This window comes from Calidris pugnax, unplaced genomic scaffold (genome assembly GCF_001431845.1).
Source record: "Calidris pugnax isolate Ruff unplaced genomic scaffold, ASM143184v1 scaffold188, whole genome shotgun sequence".
In the NCBI taxonomy this organism is placed as follows: domain Eukaryota; kingdom Metazoa; phylum Chordata; class Aves; order Charadriiformes; family Scolopacidae; genus Calidris; species Calidris pugnax.
Window position 1 is genome coordinate 14,150,740 of NW_015091257.1, and position 17,339 is coordinate 14,168,078.

A 17,339-nucleotide genomic window follows, 5' to 3' on the forward strand; every position below is an offset into this window, starting at 1 on the left:
AATGCTGCCAATAAATTGAAACAGCTCAGTAAGAAGACAGTGCCAGTGGGTAAAACAACATTGTACATTCACTTTACAGAGCCCCTTATGGAAAGGCTGTGGATATGTGGTCTGTAGGCTGTATCCTGGGAGAGCTGAGTGACGGGCAGCCCTTGTTTCCTGGCGAGAGTGAGATTGACCAACTCTTTACCATTCAGAAGGTGCTAGGCCCACTGCCAGCTGAGCAGATGAAGCTATTCTACAGCAACCCACGCTTCCATGGCTTGCGGGTAAGAGAAAGCTTTGTTCTTTTTTTTTTTTTTTTTTTTTTTTTTTCTACAAAAAAAAAAAAAAAAAAAAAAAAAAAAAAAAAAAAAAAAAAAAGTTCTAGGAAAAATATTAAACCCAAATTTTTTTTTTTTTTTTTTTTTTTTTTTTTTTCATTTTACTCACACTGTATTCATATTATAGTCATTGTTGCCATGAAGGTTCTTTTCCTTTACATGTTGTGTTATCTATTGCTTGTATTTCTGTGTAAGTATAGGATATTTAGATTATAACACGTTCACAATTCAAAGTCAAATTCTGATTACACCAGTATTGCGTTTTATAAATATGTTCAGCTCACTGTTAAAAGTTGATGAAAGATTTCGTTTGATTTCTTTGACTTTTTTGGCATGCAAGTTAGCATTTATACCCAGTTTAGCATTGCCCTGCCAGGTTTGCTCTGTGAAGTTTAGTGGCATAGCTGTCAGTTCAGAGTGTGGAAAATTAATGCCTGCTGTCTTAAGGCTACTGTGTTGGGAAAATCTGGGCTGTAGATGCCACTATCAAGGTAGAAGAGCTTTTGGCCTTATATTCCTGGGGAATTTACATCAGCCACATGAGTAGAAAAGCTCTTCCTGCTGATACAGCATTGTTTCCCTTTCAGGGGTTTGCCAATATCATGTAACAACAGAGACTCAGTAGTGTGGAGAAGCTGCTCGTGTTGGGACATGCAATATCACAAAATCCCAGAAGCAATATATAAGTAATAGCTCTGTTATCTTTAACAACACCCAGTCAGTGACTGTGCTCATGTTTCCTTATAATTCAGATTTGGTTGTAATTTTTTATTAATGAATGTTGCTTAGAAAGGTGAATTCATGATCTTGATAAGTGGTCTAAAATCATTAGCGTGAAATCCTATGAAGAGACATACGAAGGTTTTAGGAGACCTGATTTCTGCTACAGACTGGAGATTTGAGTTTTGGTTGGTAAAAGAGAAAATATGGAGAATGAGAAAAGGAAAGAGGGGGAACCTAGTTGTCTTAAAGCATGTTAAAGGTTGCCATAAATTAGCTGCTGATGATAAGACAAGAAATAGTTGGCTTAAGCTGTTAGGATAATTATTTTAGCTACAAGGATAGCAAATTCCTAAGAGGTTTTGTTGAATTTTGTAGAGGGTTTAAAAAAGAAAACTATTAGACAAGCATTTCTTGCAAGGTCCTATGTGTATTTGATGCTGTTTAGAACAGTGGGCTGGATGGGATTTTCTGTTTAAAAAAACAGGAAAGCAATGATTTAAAAGTTGTAAGCAAAATAAACAGCCTCTTCAACATTATTTTACTGCAGTTCTAGTTGTGCGGTGTAATATTATTTGAATAAATGCTCTGCAGTGTCTTAGGATGAGAATGAAGTATCTTCTGTAGCTTTAAAATACAGTAATTCCAGAAGACAGAATGGAACTAATGTGATTAGCACAGGGTTCAGAGATACGAGTATCTGTTCTCATCCTGGATCATGGTTTATTACTTGGCCTCAGACATGTTGCTGCTGCCTAGGCCCTGTCTGTAAAGTCAGGATACTAATGATGATGACAATGATGTATGCCTTCTAGTAGAGAGTAGTTTTTGTATACCAAAGTCTGAATAATGGCTTAAACATGAAAAATACTTAAGAAAATGTCGTTTTGAAATGTGGTATTCATTAGTTAATTCATGGGGAAAATTTATTCCACACTATAAGACAACCTTAAAAGTACATTTTTTTCTGAATGTAGCATAGTGGTTAATACTGAAAAATCTCCTGTTGCATAGCAGATAGAAAGTATGCCGTGATCATGCAAATTATTATTTACAAGCTGGATCCGATGCTGGGTGCTCACAAGTTAGAAACTAGCCCATGATGTGGAATTGTTTATCCATATGTTTAGTCTTTGTGAATTTCTACATTACCATAACTGTGAGTAAATTCTGTGTGTAGCCCAGAATTTAAAAAATTCTAATATGAACACTCCAGCACCACATGCACATCTATACAGATGCACTTTTGCATACTTTTTCTCTTTTTTTACTGTTCATTTCCTCCATGCACATATATATATATACACACACACAGAGTTTTCCTCACTCTTGAGGTATAGGTAGTGTTTAGTGATCTTTCTTCAGTCCTTTTGAAGAAGAAACTTCCATAGTATGTCGAAGGCCTGAGGAAATAAAATAATACAGTATCAGAAAGCACCAAGAGGCTCATGCCTTTGTGGAAAATATGAGTGGTAATGTAATGGCTGTAAATATTGTTCTACAAATTAGTTATAAAAATGCACTGGAGAATTTGAACAATCCCAATGAGCGGTCATCTCGTATTACTGCTTTGCATGGCTTCAGCACATTCTCATGTTTCCCTGATCATGCCAGATGTAAAATTTTCTTTATGATGGTCATTCTACATGAAGATAAGAATATTTTGCCATTTGGTTCATGTAAAAAATGGAGGAAACATGGAAGCCTTGGTTCACTTAAGTTACTGTCTAATATCAACATAACAGAGTTGGACTTAAAAAAATTCTTAATCATTAGGAAACCACTTCAAAAGAAGGCAATATAGAAAGAAAAATACTGAGACTATTTAGGAACAAACACATTCAAACTAATGTTCTTTCATTTTCCTTCAAAGCTCACATAATGTAACTTATGAAAAGTAATGCCAGTACAAATGATGGATAGTAATTCATAGTGGTCTAACACTTACACACATACAGTGTACATGCAGTACATTTTGCTTCTAAATAAAATGCATTTTTGGAAATGGTTGGTTGTACTGGGTTGCTCTTTAAAGCATAGTTTTGAAGTTAGTATTTAATCTGAGGAAAGTGAACATGAAACTATATGTACCTAACTGATATGCTTTTATACTGTAGCAAACTTCCACTTAAAATGTTCGTTTATCTTTGTATTTATTTTTTGTTGCAGTTGTCTGCCTTAATCACTGACTTGAATTTTACTGTTTTCTTCTATTTTCAATGATTTTTAACTATAACTCAGTAATTTATGTGGGTTTATTTTATGTATGACTTGAACCCATTTAGACATACACTGATGGCTTTTAAGTACCAGTAGACAAGAACATTGCGTGCTTCCTATTGTCACTATTCTTGCTTTGATGTTTTAGCTTAGGAGGACTTTTTAGAAAATACATAAGATGTGGATGGGATCAAACCAGGCTACAACTGAAACACTTGCATAGTATTAGGCAAATTCCACAACTCTGGGAACTGCTAACGAAGTGTCTGGATTTCAGTTGTGTCATTTTGGATAAACTGTGATTAATGCCTATAGGCTGCCTGATTGTTGGTTTGGTTTGGTTTGACTTTTTTTTCCAGAGGCTTCTCTGATATTCAAAGGTGTAATTTTCTCTAAAATCAGCATAAGTTGAATCCATGAGGTTTTTTTATGCATTTGTTGGAAATCCAGCCTGAATTTCTAATCCTTCAAACACTGGCATGTATGCTTAGGTTTTAAATTCGAAGTTACCTCGCTGAAATCAGTTTATCTATTTGCTGTCAGTTTGAGGCATGCCGTGGTCTGGAAATGGATTACTGTTGTCTGTTTCTTTTCAACTCATTATACTTGATGTTACATTATAGCTATGAGATATTGAGCAAATCTTCTTTCATTTGATAAAAAAAAAAGATTCTATCTTCATTTTATTTGACTACTTTCTTGTTTACAAGGCAAGCAAAAAAGCCCCAATTCTGTGCTTTGTTCTTTCTTTCTTCAGATCATCCCTGCCTGTCCTGTTCTTCTTTCCAGACAGGGCTAGTTTCAAATATTACCTTCATCAGGTTTTGTCCAGACGCTAGTTGAAAAAAGATGCCCTTCAGCAGGATGCACTGCTTCTGATGGTGTTGCCAGTTCTTACTACAGCACGACCACAGGAATAATCCTGAACTTCCTGAACTTTAAACCTTTGGGGTGTTGATGTTTTTCACTAAAAACATTTTGGAATTGTCTGTTAATCTTTGGTATTTAATTTGTAAAGTATTTGCACGCTCAAATTCTCTCAAAGCTATTTTTAATCCTTATTTTAAATATATATTACCTATGTTATTTCTTAATCTATTTTAAACCTCCCACCTCTTGTCAATCATAATGCCACAAAAACATTTATAAATCTAAGTTGATTATTACTCATTTGACAGAGGTTCCTTGGCTGCCCTACTAATCAAGAATACTTTCTTAGGCTGACTAGATGTGTATCAAACAGTTATTTGTTTTATTATAATGTTTCGTAACGTTTCATAAACCATGAACATTTTCAGTGCATATGATTCCCATTAATTACGTGCCTTTATTTACTGTATAGTTTCTAATTTTTGAAACACTCTATTCATGTAGACCTTGTTTACTTTCTCAGTATGTTTATGCTATATTATTTTTACAGTTTCCAGCAGTCAATCATCCACAGTCTTTAGAGAGAAGATACTTGGGAATTTTAAGTGGTGTATTGCTTGATCTTATGAAGGTAGGAAAATGTGTTTTATTTTCTGACTGTAGTATGTAGGGAAGGATGTTTGCCGTTTCCTAATATAATACATCTTTAAAGTACTTGTGAACTTCCTCTTGAGATATTTTGATGTCACCATTGTTTGTAGCAAGGCTTGATATTTCCTAGTGGTCAGAAAAATATCCCTTGCAAGTGTCTAGAGAGTCTGTTCAGATTTGACTGGTTTGATAAACAATATATAGTCCTGACAAAAGAGTGACCATTGTTTGCAGCAATGTGCATTGACACTGACATACATTCAGATGCACAGGTTACCTTAGTAATGCTGGAGTATGAACTCTCAACCCATAATAAATTTAGATAAATCCACAGAGTATTAGGCTGACCTGAGTTGTTCTTTTGTTGTTGGATAAGCAGGAGGATGTGGATAGTTGTCAAAGGCAAAGTAGGCACACAGTAATTTTTTTTTTTTCTTTCTTTCGCCTGCACCCTTAATCTGCTTGCTGTCATAGACCTCTACACAGCATGTATGTTATTACTTTTCAGTCCTGTTTTGGAACAATTCAGCTAGGTAATCACGGTCAAACTAGGATATGGTTCTGAGATAGTTTCTTACAGAGGGTCAAGAGAAGCTGGCTCCCCTAAAAGTGGCAAAACACTGTAAAGCATTGTGCTGTGCATTTGTGGCATATTCCTGGGTATGTAACACATATCATTGTCCTTATTAATGTACTATAAAAACATCACTGTTGTAAGCTGCAGTACAATCCTCCTGTTATTTCATCCACAGTAAGCCAAAAAGAAAAAGTTTTAGTGTCAAAAATCAGGTATAGAATCACAGGGGTACCACCTATGAATTAAAGGTGATCTGGGGCATATATGAAGTGTGGATATGGCTAATCAACTCTAAATGTATTGTGTGGTCCCGAGCCTGTCTGTGTCAGTTGTCTTGGAAACCAGAGGTCATCTGCCTTGGGGGTATATTTGGGTGTTTACTTGCTTTTAGCAGTATTGATGTAGCCAGCAGAAATCTGCCAAATTTGCTCTACTCTTTATTTCTTTAATGCAACCAGTTCAAATCACTTTCATTTAATCTCCCTGCCTTATGAAGAAAGTCAGCATAGCTTTTGTCTTGTTTGCAAAATTAGATACCCCTGGTGCATATAATTACTTGTTTTAGTGTTATATATTCTCCTTTATTTTCTAATTCAGAAAAAACTTTTTTTATGGCATCATAGTTAGCTGTAACTCAAGTTGTAGTAGCATATATTACAGAACAGAAATTTCACGATCATTCTTCAGACCATTGTTACACCTTCTGGGGCAGGGTTTATTTTCATTTTATCCTAATTTTTATGTTATATCTCAATGTCTTTTGTGTTCTTTTGCTGTGATTTAAAAGTTACGCAGTTGTGAAATGAAGCACTTGAATTTTAGGGAAACACATGTTTCCAGATAATTCCGTTCCACTTTAAGTAGTTCTTTTCACCTTTCCTGCCTGTGTTTCTCCCAACATGTTGAGAAAGGTCAGGGATTTTGCAGAGGGGATATTTTGTGTTTGGCCTACGTTACTTAATTCAGGAGTTGGAAAGTCGTTAAAAAATGAGCAAAAGATGGCAAGAACAGAAAAGACTCATGGTTAAGTTGCATGCTACAAATGCTGCACATATTTTGCTGTATGCCTGTCTCTTCTTCAGATGCTGGACAGCCTGTCACATGTCCACACTTGGTCTGTTCCTCATTATCTGCATTCCCATGGACCTCAGGTCTGATTACTAGATTAGTGAATAACCCACACTTCAATTTATGGCAGCTAAAGTAGTGAGTTCTTGATACATCCCTATTTGGAGAGCGGTTTTGGACTAGATTAATGAAGAGACATACATTTGGCCCTGTTGCTTCGTTGCTTCTCTCCTCCCATGTCTTTCACAAATCGTACTGTTTTGCAAGTCCGCATTTGGGAGTTAGGAGCTGTTTTTCCATGTGATGACTTGGGCAAAAAAGACGTTGAATATTTCAGTCTTTTTCATATCATCTGTTGTTCCGTTGGCTCCCCCATTCAGCAGCAGACATGCGTTTTTTCTGAGCTTCTGTTTGCTACTAGAATATTTGTAGAACCCCTGCTTTTTAGTCTTTATATTCTTCACTTGCCTTAGGTCCAGCTGGACTTTGGCCTTCTGAAGTGGCCTATCCTTTGTGCCAGTGCTTTTATATTCCTTTTTATCCTGGCCTTGACTCTACTTATACACTCTTGTTTTGCATTTTTGTTCTGTACAAAACATAGATTTTGCAATTGTTTATTTTGTGTCATATGTAGCTTAATGCAACATGAAATTATTCTAGTAGTTACATTTAATTACAGAAACTCTGGAGATTAAAAAACTATTCCAATTATTTATTTTCTATATATTTTTACTAATGCAAATGCAGATACTAACATTTAAATCTTGGGATTTGTTTTCCAAAGAACTTACTGAAGTTAGATCCAGCTGATAGATATTTGACAGAACAATGTTTGAACCATCCTTCGTTTCAAACCCAAAGACTCTTGGATCGCTGTGGAAGCTCACCTTCGCGGTCAGCAAAGAGAAAACCTTACCATGTAGACAGCAACACCTTGTCTAACAGGTAAATGTAGTCATGTCACTGTCATCACTGACATTTGCTCTGCCAATGAGTGAGCTGCTATCATGCTTACATACAATATCACCTACAAAAAAATTATCATTTGACAATATAGGCCCATTGAGCCATGTTTACTGTTCCATGTTACCTCACTGAATCAAGGAAGTAGACTCAGTTTTACTGTATTAAAGCTGAAGTTTTTGCTAGCTTTCTGCATCAGGCTGAATGCTTCTTGAAAAGAAACCAAAGGCAACATTCAAGCCATTTCTGCATATGACAAAGGAAAAATAAGTTGGCTTAGCCACGTTAAAAAAATGTAAGCCTTTTTCTTGAACAACAGTAGGAATTTTGTGGCTTGGAAGATGCCTGAGATTCCAAAGGAATGCTCATTTCTTTGGAATGCTATCATTACTGTACATGTGCAAATCTGTCCATTGTTTTGATATTTGAAAGTTCAAAATTCACACAGATTTTTAGTAGCTAAATGTCCTGAAAATTGTGTGGGGTGATCATGTTCCAAATTGGGGATGAGCAGTATGTTATCTGCAGTTGCAGTTACGAATCAAGTCTAGTCTACTTGAACTTAAAGGAGAATGTATTTGCTCAGTGACTCCCTTGCATGTAACTTGAGAGCAGCCACTTGATTTTAATGCATCAACAGCTAGGTTTACTCGTGGATAAAATGCTTCAGTACAAAAAACCTCATGGTAATCCTCTGACAAAAGCTTTCCTAAGGGTCACCCTCTGAAGTATGCAGAATGATAGTGGTTCTTAATCCTAGACAAGTTTTTCTTTATCTCTTTCTGTGAGATTCAGAAAATTACTTCTCATTTTAAGCTTTGTGATGATGTCATTTACAATCTATACTTATGGGGCAATAGACACCAAAAAGTTTTAGCTGCCCTAATAGATACTTAAGATAGAAGTTCTACCATTAGAGATGTGTTGTCAGAAAAGAAAACCATGGGAAACTTCTTGTCTAATACAAAGGCTTGCCTAGCCACTTGATTTAAAATCACTAGGTACTTTATATCTCTATGTTTTTAAAAAAAAAATGCTACCTTTTAACTAAAAAATATTTCAAACTGGCATCAAAATTGCTAAATTTCTAGAAACCGTAATAGGGTGCATAATTAGATCACTGAAAGTGGGTAGTACAAAAATCCTAAGTATAAAAATGGCTAGCATTATTCAATTATAATTAGCCACAAGATCAACAAAGGTACAGACTCATCTGTATGGTAAGCTCTCGCTTTAACCCTCATTAATATATCTGAGTTAAGTTATAGATTTGATACAGAAATAAGTTAACATTTTATAGCCAGCCTAGGTCCATCAAGGGTAGTAAGTACAGCTGCAGCAGTGCGCAGTCATGGCTGGTTTGCAGTGCCAGCAGAACTGGTTTTATGCCAGAAAACCTGAGAGAATAAAACCTGCTCAAATAAATTCAGGCTGAGTGTTTGCAGAATCAACTCATATCTCAGTTCCCTAATCCCAAAACCAGGAGAGCTGGAAAGTAGAGTAGAGGTTAAGGACATCACCAGGTAGCTCTGCACTCAAGTCAGTCTGGTTGCAGAATATTTTGGGTGCAGCTTTGGAGATGAGCTAGCGTGCCAAGAACTGGGATAGTGCCAAGTTCCACAAAAGCTGGAGTTCCCATGGTAAACCTGGGTTTGGGTTTGGCGTTACAGGACTTGCTCTGCTGCACTGAGCTCAGGTTCCCTCCATCTGGATGTCTTTACCAGCACAATATCCTCTTTTCCCTCTCATCTCTCCTCCCCTACCCCTCTAAATCAGACATAGATGGCCTGGAGCATTGATTGTATCAGATTTTTTTTGACAGTGCTGACATAACTTTATTGTTCCACCTCCACTTTGATATGCCAGGTGTATTTAAGATTTTTTCCAATGGATATACAGCTAATTTTCATAATGTACTGCTTACATTATTGATGGGCACATATTTTACTCACACATATGCATAAATGTGTAAATATATGTTGGAATTTCTATGATTGGATTTTATATCTCTTTTTTTTTATCTCTAAATCCATTAACCAAAGCTGAGTTTGTTCATCAGGATATAACCAGAAAGAAACAACAATGTACCAACACTTGCACGTCTTTTATTTTAGTAGAGCTTCTGATGCCTAGTTGGCAGTATTTGATCTTAATGCAGTTAAATTTTGTGGTTTTAAATGGCAACTCCCTTCTGAAATGAATGTACTTTTGTTGAAGTTATTAATACATGAATATTTAATGTGGTATATTAATGCTTCTTTATGCATTTTGATGTAGAAATCAAGCCAGCAAAAGTTCTGCTTTGCAGTCACACCACAGATCAAACAGCAAGGATATCCAGACACTAGGGGTTGGCGGGCCAAGAGAAGAGGGTCTTCCAGCAAATGAAAGCTTTTTGAATGGAAACCTTCCTGGAGCTGCACATAGTCCAATGCATGCAAAAAAATCAAGCAACACACCTGGATCTGGCAACAAGGATCTAGCCAATAATAACATGCCACATCTTCTCAGCCCAAAGGAAACAAAGTCAAAAACAGAATTTGATTTTAACGTGGACCCCAAAAGTTCTGATGGTCCGGGCACAAAGTACCTAAAGTCTAACACTAGATCTCAGCAGAACCGGCACTCATTTATGGAAACTTCTCAAAACAAAACTGGGACGCTGCAACCCGGCGATAAGCACAGTCGCCACAGCTATATCGATACTATCCCGCAGTCTTCTAAGAGTCCTTCCTATCGGACAAAGTCAAAGAGCCATGGGGTTCTGACAGACTCAAAATCCGTGGGCAACCTTTCTGAGGCCAGGGCCCAAGCTGCAGAACCAAACAGCAGTAGGTATTTTCCATCCAGCTGTATGGACTTGAACTCTCCTACCAGTCCAACTGCTCCCCGCCACGGCGATAACAGAACTTTGCTCAGTCCATCTGGGAGGAATAACCGCAGCGAGGGTACCTTGGATACCCGAAGACCACCGACAAGGCACTCCAAAACAATGGAGGAGTTAAAACTGCCAGATCACATGGATGGAAGCCATTCCCACTCTCTGTCTGCTCCACACGAATCTTTTTCCTATGGTCTAGGTTATACCAGTCCTTTCTCTTCACAGCAGCGCCCTCATAGACACTCTATGTATGTGAGCCGGGACAGAGTGAGGTCAAAGGGCTCAGAGGGTGGCTTAAGCATAGGGCAAGGGATGGCAGCCAGAGCAAACAGCCTGCAACTGTTATCTCCACAGGTGCAGCATAAGTCACTCACAAGATCTGTTGGCTCGTCACGAGAAGACTGTACAGAAGATACTAATAGGGTTAGTTCAAATTATTGCTCTTATGGAAGGCTTGCCGCCTTCGCTTTACTTCACAGGGGACAGTGTCCTGCTTTCTCTCTCCTGTTTGTTTATTTGCAGTTATTTGCTTATTTGTTGTGTTGTAAGGCAAGGGCTGTTGGGGTTTTTTTTCAGCAGGGCTAAATATTTCAAGTGCAAAATAAGAGGCTATTTTAAAAATAATTTTTAACAATGGACTATGAATACCATTCTCTTAAACTGCTGAAACGTGAGAACAGAAAAATTTATCTCTGAAGTTAAACTTTCATTACTAGTTCCTAGTCTTTGGTTACATTGTCTGATGTGATTTTCATCATATTGTTTTGCTTAATTAGCCTTCTCATGTGTAGTTTTATTTAGCTTTTCTTTTATGTCTTTCTGTTATGAATGCTAATGTTAATTTTTGAAGTGAGCTTTTCACTCATTTATAGCAGGATAGTATTGCTGAAATGCCATAATTTACTAGAGGAATATAAAAACTTGCAATATTTCTCTTGATTAGTATGATAAAAAACTGGGGTATTCTAGAGGCTTTATATTGGAGAAGCCACTCATAAATGGACTCCTTACAGTGATTACTGTCATTAGATACCTTGTTGTGTTTTAACGTGAGCATCATTTAATGGGTAGAGAAGGGGCCAGTTCTGGTGCTGATTTACATTCTTTACACAACACTTCTGAATTATCTGATATTTTACACATCAGGTGTAAAATGACTGCATGTAAAGATGACTGCATTTGTCCCCAGATCTTTCTATTACTATACCATTGGTCCAAATTGGAGCAAAACAATGCAGAGAGAAGTACAAAAAAGAGTGTTTGTTTCTCTATATGTACATTTGTGATACAGACTTCTAAGGAGAGAACGTCTAGTTCAGGTTTGTTGACAAATTGAAGGAAGTCAAAGAGCTGCAAATATTATTTAAGGTCTGAAAATTATGCTTTACTGTGAGAGACTGAAAAACTCTGCCTACTTAATTTATGTAAGAAATATGTGTGGCTGACTTGATAGTGGTCTACAAGTACCATAAAAAAGTTTTCAGGTAGCTAGTGGTTGCCTCTTTAGTCCAGTAGGGGAAAAAAGGTATAATACGTTTTTTCTTACTTACCACATCTCCTTCATTCAGAATTGTGTGTATTCCCATCAAAAAAGGAGAATCACAATGGTAATTAAAAAAAAAAAGTTGCTGAGAAGGGATTACAGCAGCTCCATTTCAAAACTAGGGTTTTTTTTTTCCTTTGTGTAGTTGTTTTTCTCTCTCATACTCTCTGTTACTTATTCCTCAGAATGTTACTGTAGAAGGCCAATAACACCAACATTTGAGTTTTTGAAAAGAAAAGCTCATGCTGTTTAGTATTCTTCAGGGCTCTGGGATCTTTTTCTGCATTATGTAGCAGACAATTTGATATGTAATTTTAATTTTATTTCATATTATGTAAAGGCAGATTGTCTTTTGACAATTGGCTGACAATATTTTAAATAGAAAAGGTGATGTGTATCTTAATGCTTATGGTTTTGTTCATTTTGTTTTGGTTTGGAATGCATAATCATTAAGAATCACAGAATCACTATGGTTGGAAGGGACCTCTGAGATCATCGAGTCCAACCTCAAAAAAAAAAAACCAAACCCAACAACAAAACAAAAAACACAGCACCCCACCACATCACGCCCACCCACAAACCAATAATCTTGGGCACTAGAGCATGCCCTGAAGAGCAATATCTACACGTTTCTTAAACTTGCCTTTATCTCTTACAGTCAGCGTTTCTAATCTTTAAGCCTGCAATTAATGCTTTTAAATCTGTATTTCAACCATCAGAAGTCCAAAATGAAAAATACTCTTCTGAAATGGATGGCAAGTCTCTAAATTCGCAAAGCTGTTTTTGTATGGTTATACTACTTTGAGAATTTAATTCTGATTTGTTACTCAATCTTACACCTCGTAAAGGCATTGTCACAAAGAAGTCATTCTTTGGCTCCTTCCTATCTCAGTTTTTTGTTGGGCCTTTTTTGCTACATTCTGCATTAGAAATCAGAAAATTTAACTTCCCTTAGGATTACTGAACTGAAAAAATCAGGGATAACATAAGCGTTCTCAGAGATTCTTCATTGTTTTCCTATTATTCTTTTTCTATTCAGTTCTGCTGATTCTCTCTCGGTGCTCATATTTTCCATGCTTCTAGTTTCTCATTGATTTTCTCTTTAGCTCTACCAAGTCTTTTTAAAGAAAACCATGCTTAGGTTGTTGGGCTTTACAAAAAAAAAAAAACAAAAAAAAAAAAAAGAAAAAAGATTCATATGCAGTGTTAGTTTTGGGGCTTTTTAAGTCTCAGTAAAATACTTGTTTTAAGGGTCCTTTTTATTTTAAATTAAACATACACAAAAGGGAGTAAGCAGAAGAAAATTAAGTACAAGTTGCTATTACTGTCTCATATTTGTAACTTAACTGCTGACAAAGAAGAGGTATGTTAAACAAATAGTACTTTAATCAAATGCTTCAGCCTCTTGTAAATTTTAGAATAATCAAACTGTGATTTAAAGCATTGCTTTAGCTCCATTTCTTGTCTTGGTCCAGTTTCAAGGGTCATTTTATTTGTGACAGTGAGGCCAGATCTTCATTAATAAAAAGCAAAATAGATTTTGCATATCACTTATATACTGTATTGAAATTCTAATTTTTAATTCTGGTTGGTTTTTCTGTGATTTTTTTGGTTATTTCACCTTTGTCCTTCTTGGACATTCTAGATTTAAATTCATATTGGGGTTTCAGTACAGTGTCCTGTGGGGTCTTGTAGAGAACATTGAGTTTGATCTGTTGATCTGGTGATCTGGTGATTTAGTCTGTACTGTGGGAAAAATTGCAGCATCTGGTTCATTTAAGAGTGGAGTTAAGTCATATTTGGTGGCAAATTACACGCATATGGATGTTTCTAAGGGCATGCTTCAGCTTTTGCTTGAAATACTTTCCAGGAAGTACTGTATTCAGAAGAACAGAGTAACTTAGAGGTAAAGGAGGTGATATCCTTTTTGCTGTCCTGTCTGACTTAACTATTTAGGTTATAGATTTCTTAGTTCAGAGACTACTATTTTGCATACAGTAGATTTTGTGACTGTTGACACCTCTGCTGTGTCAACTGTAACAGTACTGTGTTACGCAGCACTGCTGTGTAACAGCTGATAAGAGATAGTGCTTTGGTGTTGCAAATAATCTGCATTTTCTGTTTGCTTTTTAAAATTTGTCAGTAGTGGAGTGACCAGATTCCATCAGAAGTTAATTTAACAAGGCCTCCAGTAAAAGATTCCTCCAGAGATGTTACAACTGCATTTCATTAATGGCAAAAATCTGAGGGTCTGAAACATGCTCAAATCATTAAAGTTACAACTAAGAGAAAAAAGTTTGTTAATGCCGTTTTGGAAAAAGCAAGCAAGCAGAAAACCCAAATAATTACTAATTACACAGTCTGTGATTTGATTTTGGCAGTTATTAATAACATGAAAGGAAAATTGTGTGTGGTTAAGTTTGGGATTTCTTGCGTATGTATGTTGGTTAAAAACTGCAAATCAGTTTAAAGCCTTTCATTTGAAATAGTTGATTCTTCTTTTGTTTAGGGTGGAGCATATCATGATCCACACACAGAAGATGGAGCATCTACTAAGGAAAATAGAATTCTGTATAATGACCCTGTTCCGAGAAGAGTTGGCAGCTTTTACAGAGGTAATTTTATGGTGGATCTTTCAAAATTAAGAATTTTAACATGGAATATAAATTAAAAATTAAGTACTGGAAATGGATACGGAGAGCTAACATAAACAACTAAAGTTTATTGGAAAAAGAATTGTTGGCCCACTTTCAGAGACGGGGTTGACCTACTAGGTTGTATGTAGTAACTATATTAGTATCACGTTATCTATTTGCAAATGATAACTCACTTTGATTGGAAAATATATCCAGTGCAGTACCTCATAAAGAACAAGATAATTTATCAGGGGGAGTTGAAAAAAAATTATAAATATTACTGGAGTAAACATGCCATTAATGTTTTTAATCCGCATTTAAAATTCTTACTCGCGTTACATCTAAACACCTCTGTACTTGTAACACATTGACATACTTACTGATCTATTTCAGGTACTGTGGTGCATGGAACTCTAATGCTAGTTTTTCATTGCTTGACACCTATATTCATTTCTTCTGATTTACTAAATGTCAGGGTTTCCTACAAGCCAAAGCAGACATATAATCCTAGTTCAGAATAAGTAATAACACAGGACTGTGTGTGTGCATATGTATGTGTGTATATGTGTGTGTGCATATACACACAGATAGATACTATTCTATTATGGTACATGAAAGATGGTGATTTCTGAGCAGCTGCCTCATGGCTAAACTTGTGTAATTCTTTAGAAAAAGACAAGGATGATAGGAAAGCTAATTACTGTCCTGCAAGTGTTAGGAGGCTTGTGGGGCTCTCCTGAACCTTAAGAAGTCCCAATCAGCTAAAAAGCGATTATGAGTCAACTAATAACCTTCAGTAGAGTCACAAATCTCCTTCTGATCCTCTTTAGTTGGCTATTTAGTTGGTTGTTTAGTTGGCTGATGACCTGATTTAGACATGCTAAAATCTACCAATCCTTGCAAGTGTCCCATTGAAATATTAAAACCTGTGAGCAGTATTGAAGCGTGTACTGTTTTGAGCAGTGCTTTTGAGTGTAAGGTTTTGTAGCATGTGCAGTAGAGAATACTTAAGAATCCTCAATCCTGAATTGCTTTTATTAATCCTTAAAACACTTGTAAAATTAGATATGGTTTATCCTTTTTTTTTATACGTAGTATAACAGAATTTCCAAGGAAGAATGACTTTCCATAAGCCACGTGCTAAGGAAACTATAGGTCTGGGGTTGCATTCAGTTCCTTATTATAAACTAGAGGTTTCTTCCTCTTTAATTATATCTATGAAACTAATATATTTTAGTTCACCGACTTAATAATTGCATTTGAAAAATGCTACTGTATTTAAATAATATACAGATAATAGTATATTCAGAAGCTATTGAAATAAAAAGTTACTATGAAAAAGCAAATTCATGTTAATATAATTCTTCAATACTGACTTAATACAAAGGTTATTAACATGTAGTTTTCTACTACAGCTTGAACAAAAACTTACAAATTAAATTTTGATAAATAGTATAGTGTGATGATGCAGTATTGCTGCAACTGGTGTCTGACCAATTTTTAATCCAGTGTAGGTATTTCTTGTGATCTTCATAATTCTAATGAATTTATGTTCTAGGCATGTATAACCTATTTTGAAAAGCACAGTATGTCTGTTTGAAAAATATATAATATCTGACTGTGATCCTTTCATTTTTAGGGAGTAATATCTTTTAGTTGTATTAAAATCCAAAGTAATTTTTTTCACGATAGGTAGTATTTTTTTTAAGGTCTAATTGAAGACAAAGTGTAAAACATAGCGGTTTTTGTCTTTAATAACAGTATTCCAACCTTTTATTCTGTTTCCTGTTTTTAAATATCGATTCCACTTGTGGCTCCCTACAATGTTGTCAAATCTAATAACAGCTTACCCAAGTTCTGATGATGGTCTCATTTTACAACTAATATTACCTTGCAAGTATCACAAAACAACAGCTTTCCAAACTGTAAAAAAAGTATGGGGTTTTCAGTCATATGTAAAGTACAGCTGTGTCTTCACTGTCTTGTTTCTGTAAAAGAGGTAGAGAGGAAGCAGACAACTGAAAGATGTGACTTTTGGTAAAGGTCATGATACATTGTTTGCTGTTTCTCTATTCAGTTCCATCTCCGCGTCCCGACAGTACGTACATAGAAAATAATGTGTCAAACAGAGCCTCTGTGTTACCAGCAGACAGCAGCACGGTGGCAAACCACTCAAAGAGGCAAACCACCTTTGACACCTGGTGAGTTGTTATTTACACAGATGTGTAGAGAATGGCAGGAAAAAGAAAAGGATTTTAACAGGAGGGGGAAAAAAATCCACCTTTTTTTTTTTTTCAAAATTTACAATTGTCTATAGGTGCTTAATTGCTTCCTCTGACTATACTGACATAGCATTGCATGTTTGCTGTCCCCTTTTGAGCAACAAGATATACTTCATCTCACCATCACACTGAATGCATTAAAGATTATATACTTTTGTCCAGACTTCCCTGATTTATTTTTTTTTTTCTGCTGTTAGTCTTTGGTTAAAGATAATACAAAGTGCTTTTGTGCATGTAGTATGGATAGCAAGGCCCTAGCTTCATGTGTGGATTCCAGAAGCATGAATTGTCAGACAAATGGAAAAAGTATCAAAATGCATGTTTCCGTATATAACATAGGACTGTCTTAATGAAGAATATAATATTTGCCCTACAATGGGGACTGCTGCTCTTTTTGCTTATGCACCACAGAAGGAAATGAGTACATTCTATGGGAAAATGGACTAAGCAACATTTTAATGGTGTGTATTGATCTTAAAAGATAAAAAACATCACATGGCTCCATTATATAACACAGAACAATTAACTATAATTATGCTAATAGAATGACAGCATATGCATAGCTTTGCAGGACTTAAAGGGAAATACCTTAATTTTGTTGCTCT

At 35.9% G+C, this 17,339-nt stretch overlaps 1 protein-coding gene across 3 annotated transcripts in view; it reads left to right on the forward strand.

Annotated features, from left to right (window-relative positions):
- Nucleotides 1–17,339, forward strand: part of CDKL5 (cyclin-dependent kinase-like 5) — a 125,572-nt gene that overhangs the window by 87,883 nt on the left and 20,350 nt on the right. For all 3 annotated transcript variants that reach the window (XM_014960299.1, XM_014960302.1, XM_014960301.1), the window contains exons 9-14: nt 80–269; nt 4,684–4,764; nt 7,214–7,374; nt 9,670–10,696; nt 14,326–14,431; nt 16,530–16,653. In XM_014960299.1, the coding sequence (XP_014815785.1) occupies nt 80–269; nt 4,684–4,764; nt 7,214–7,374; nt 9,670–10,696; nt 14,326–14,431; nt 16,530–16,653 (1,689 nt within the window). The remainder of the gene's footprint in view (nt 1–79; nt 270–4,683; nt 4,765–7,213; nt 7,375–9,669; nt 10,697–14,325; nt 14,432–16,529; nt 16,654–17,339) is intronic.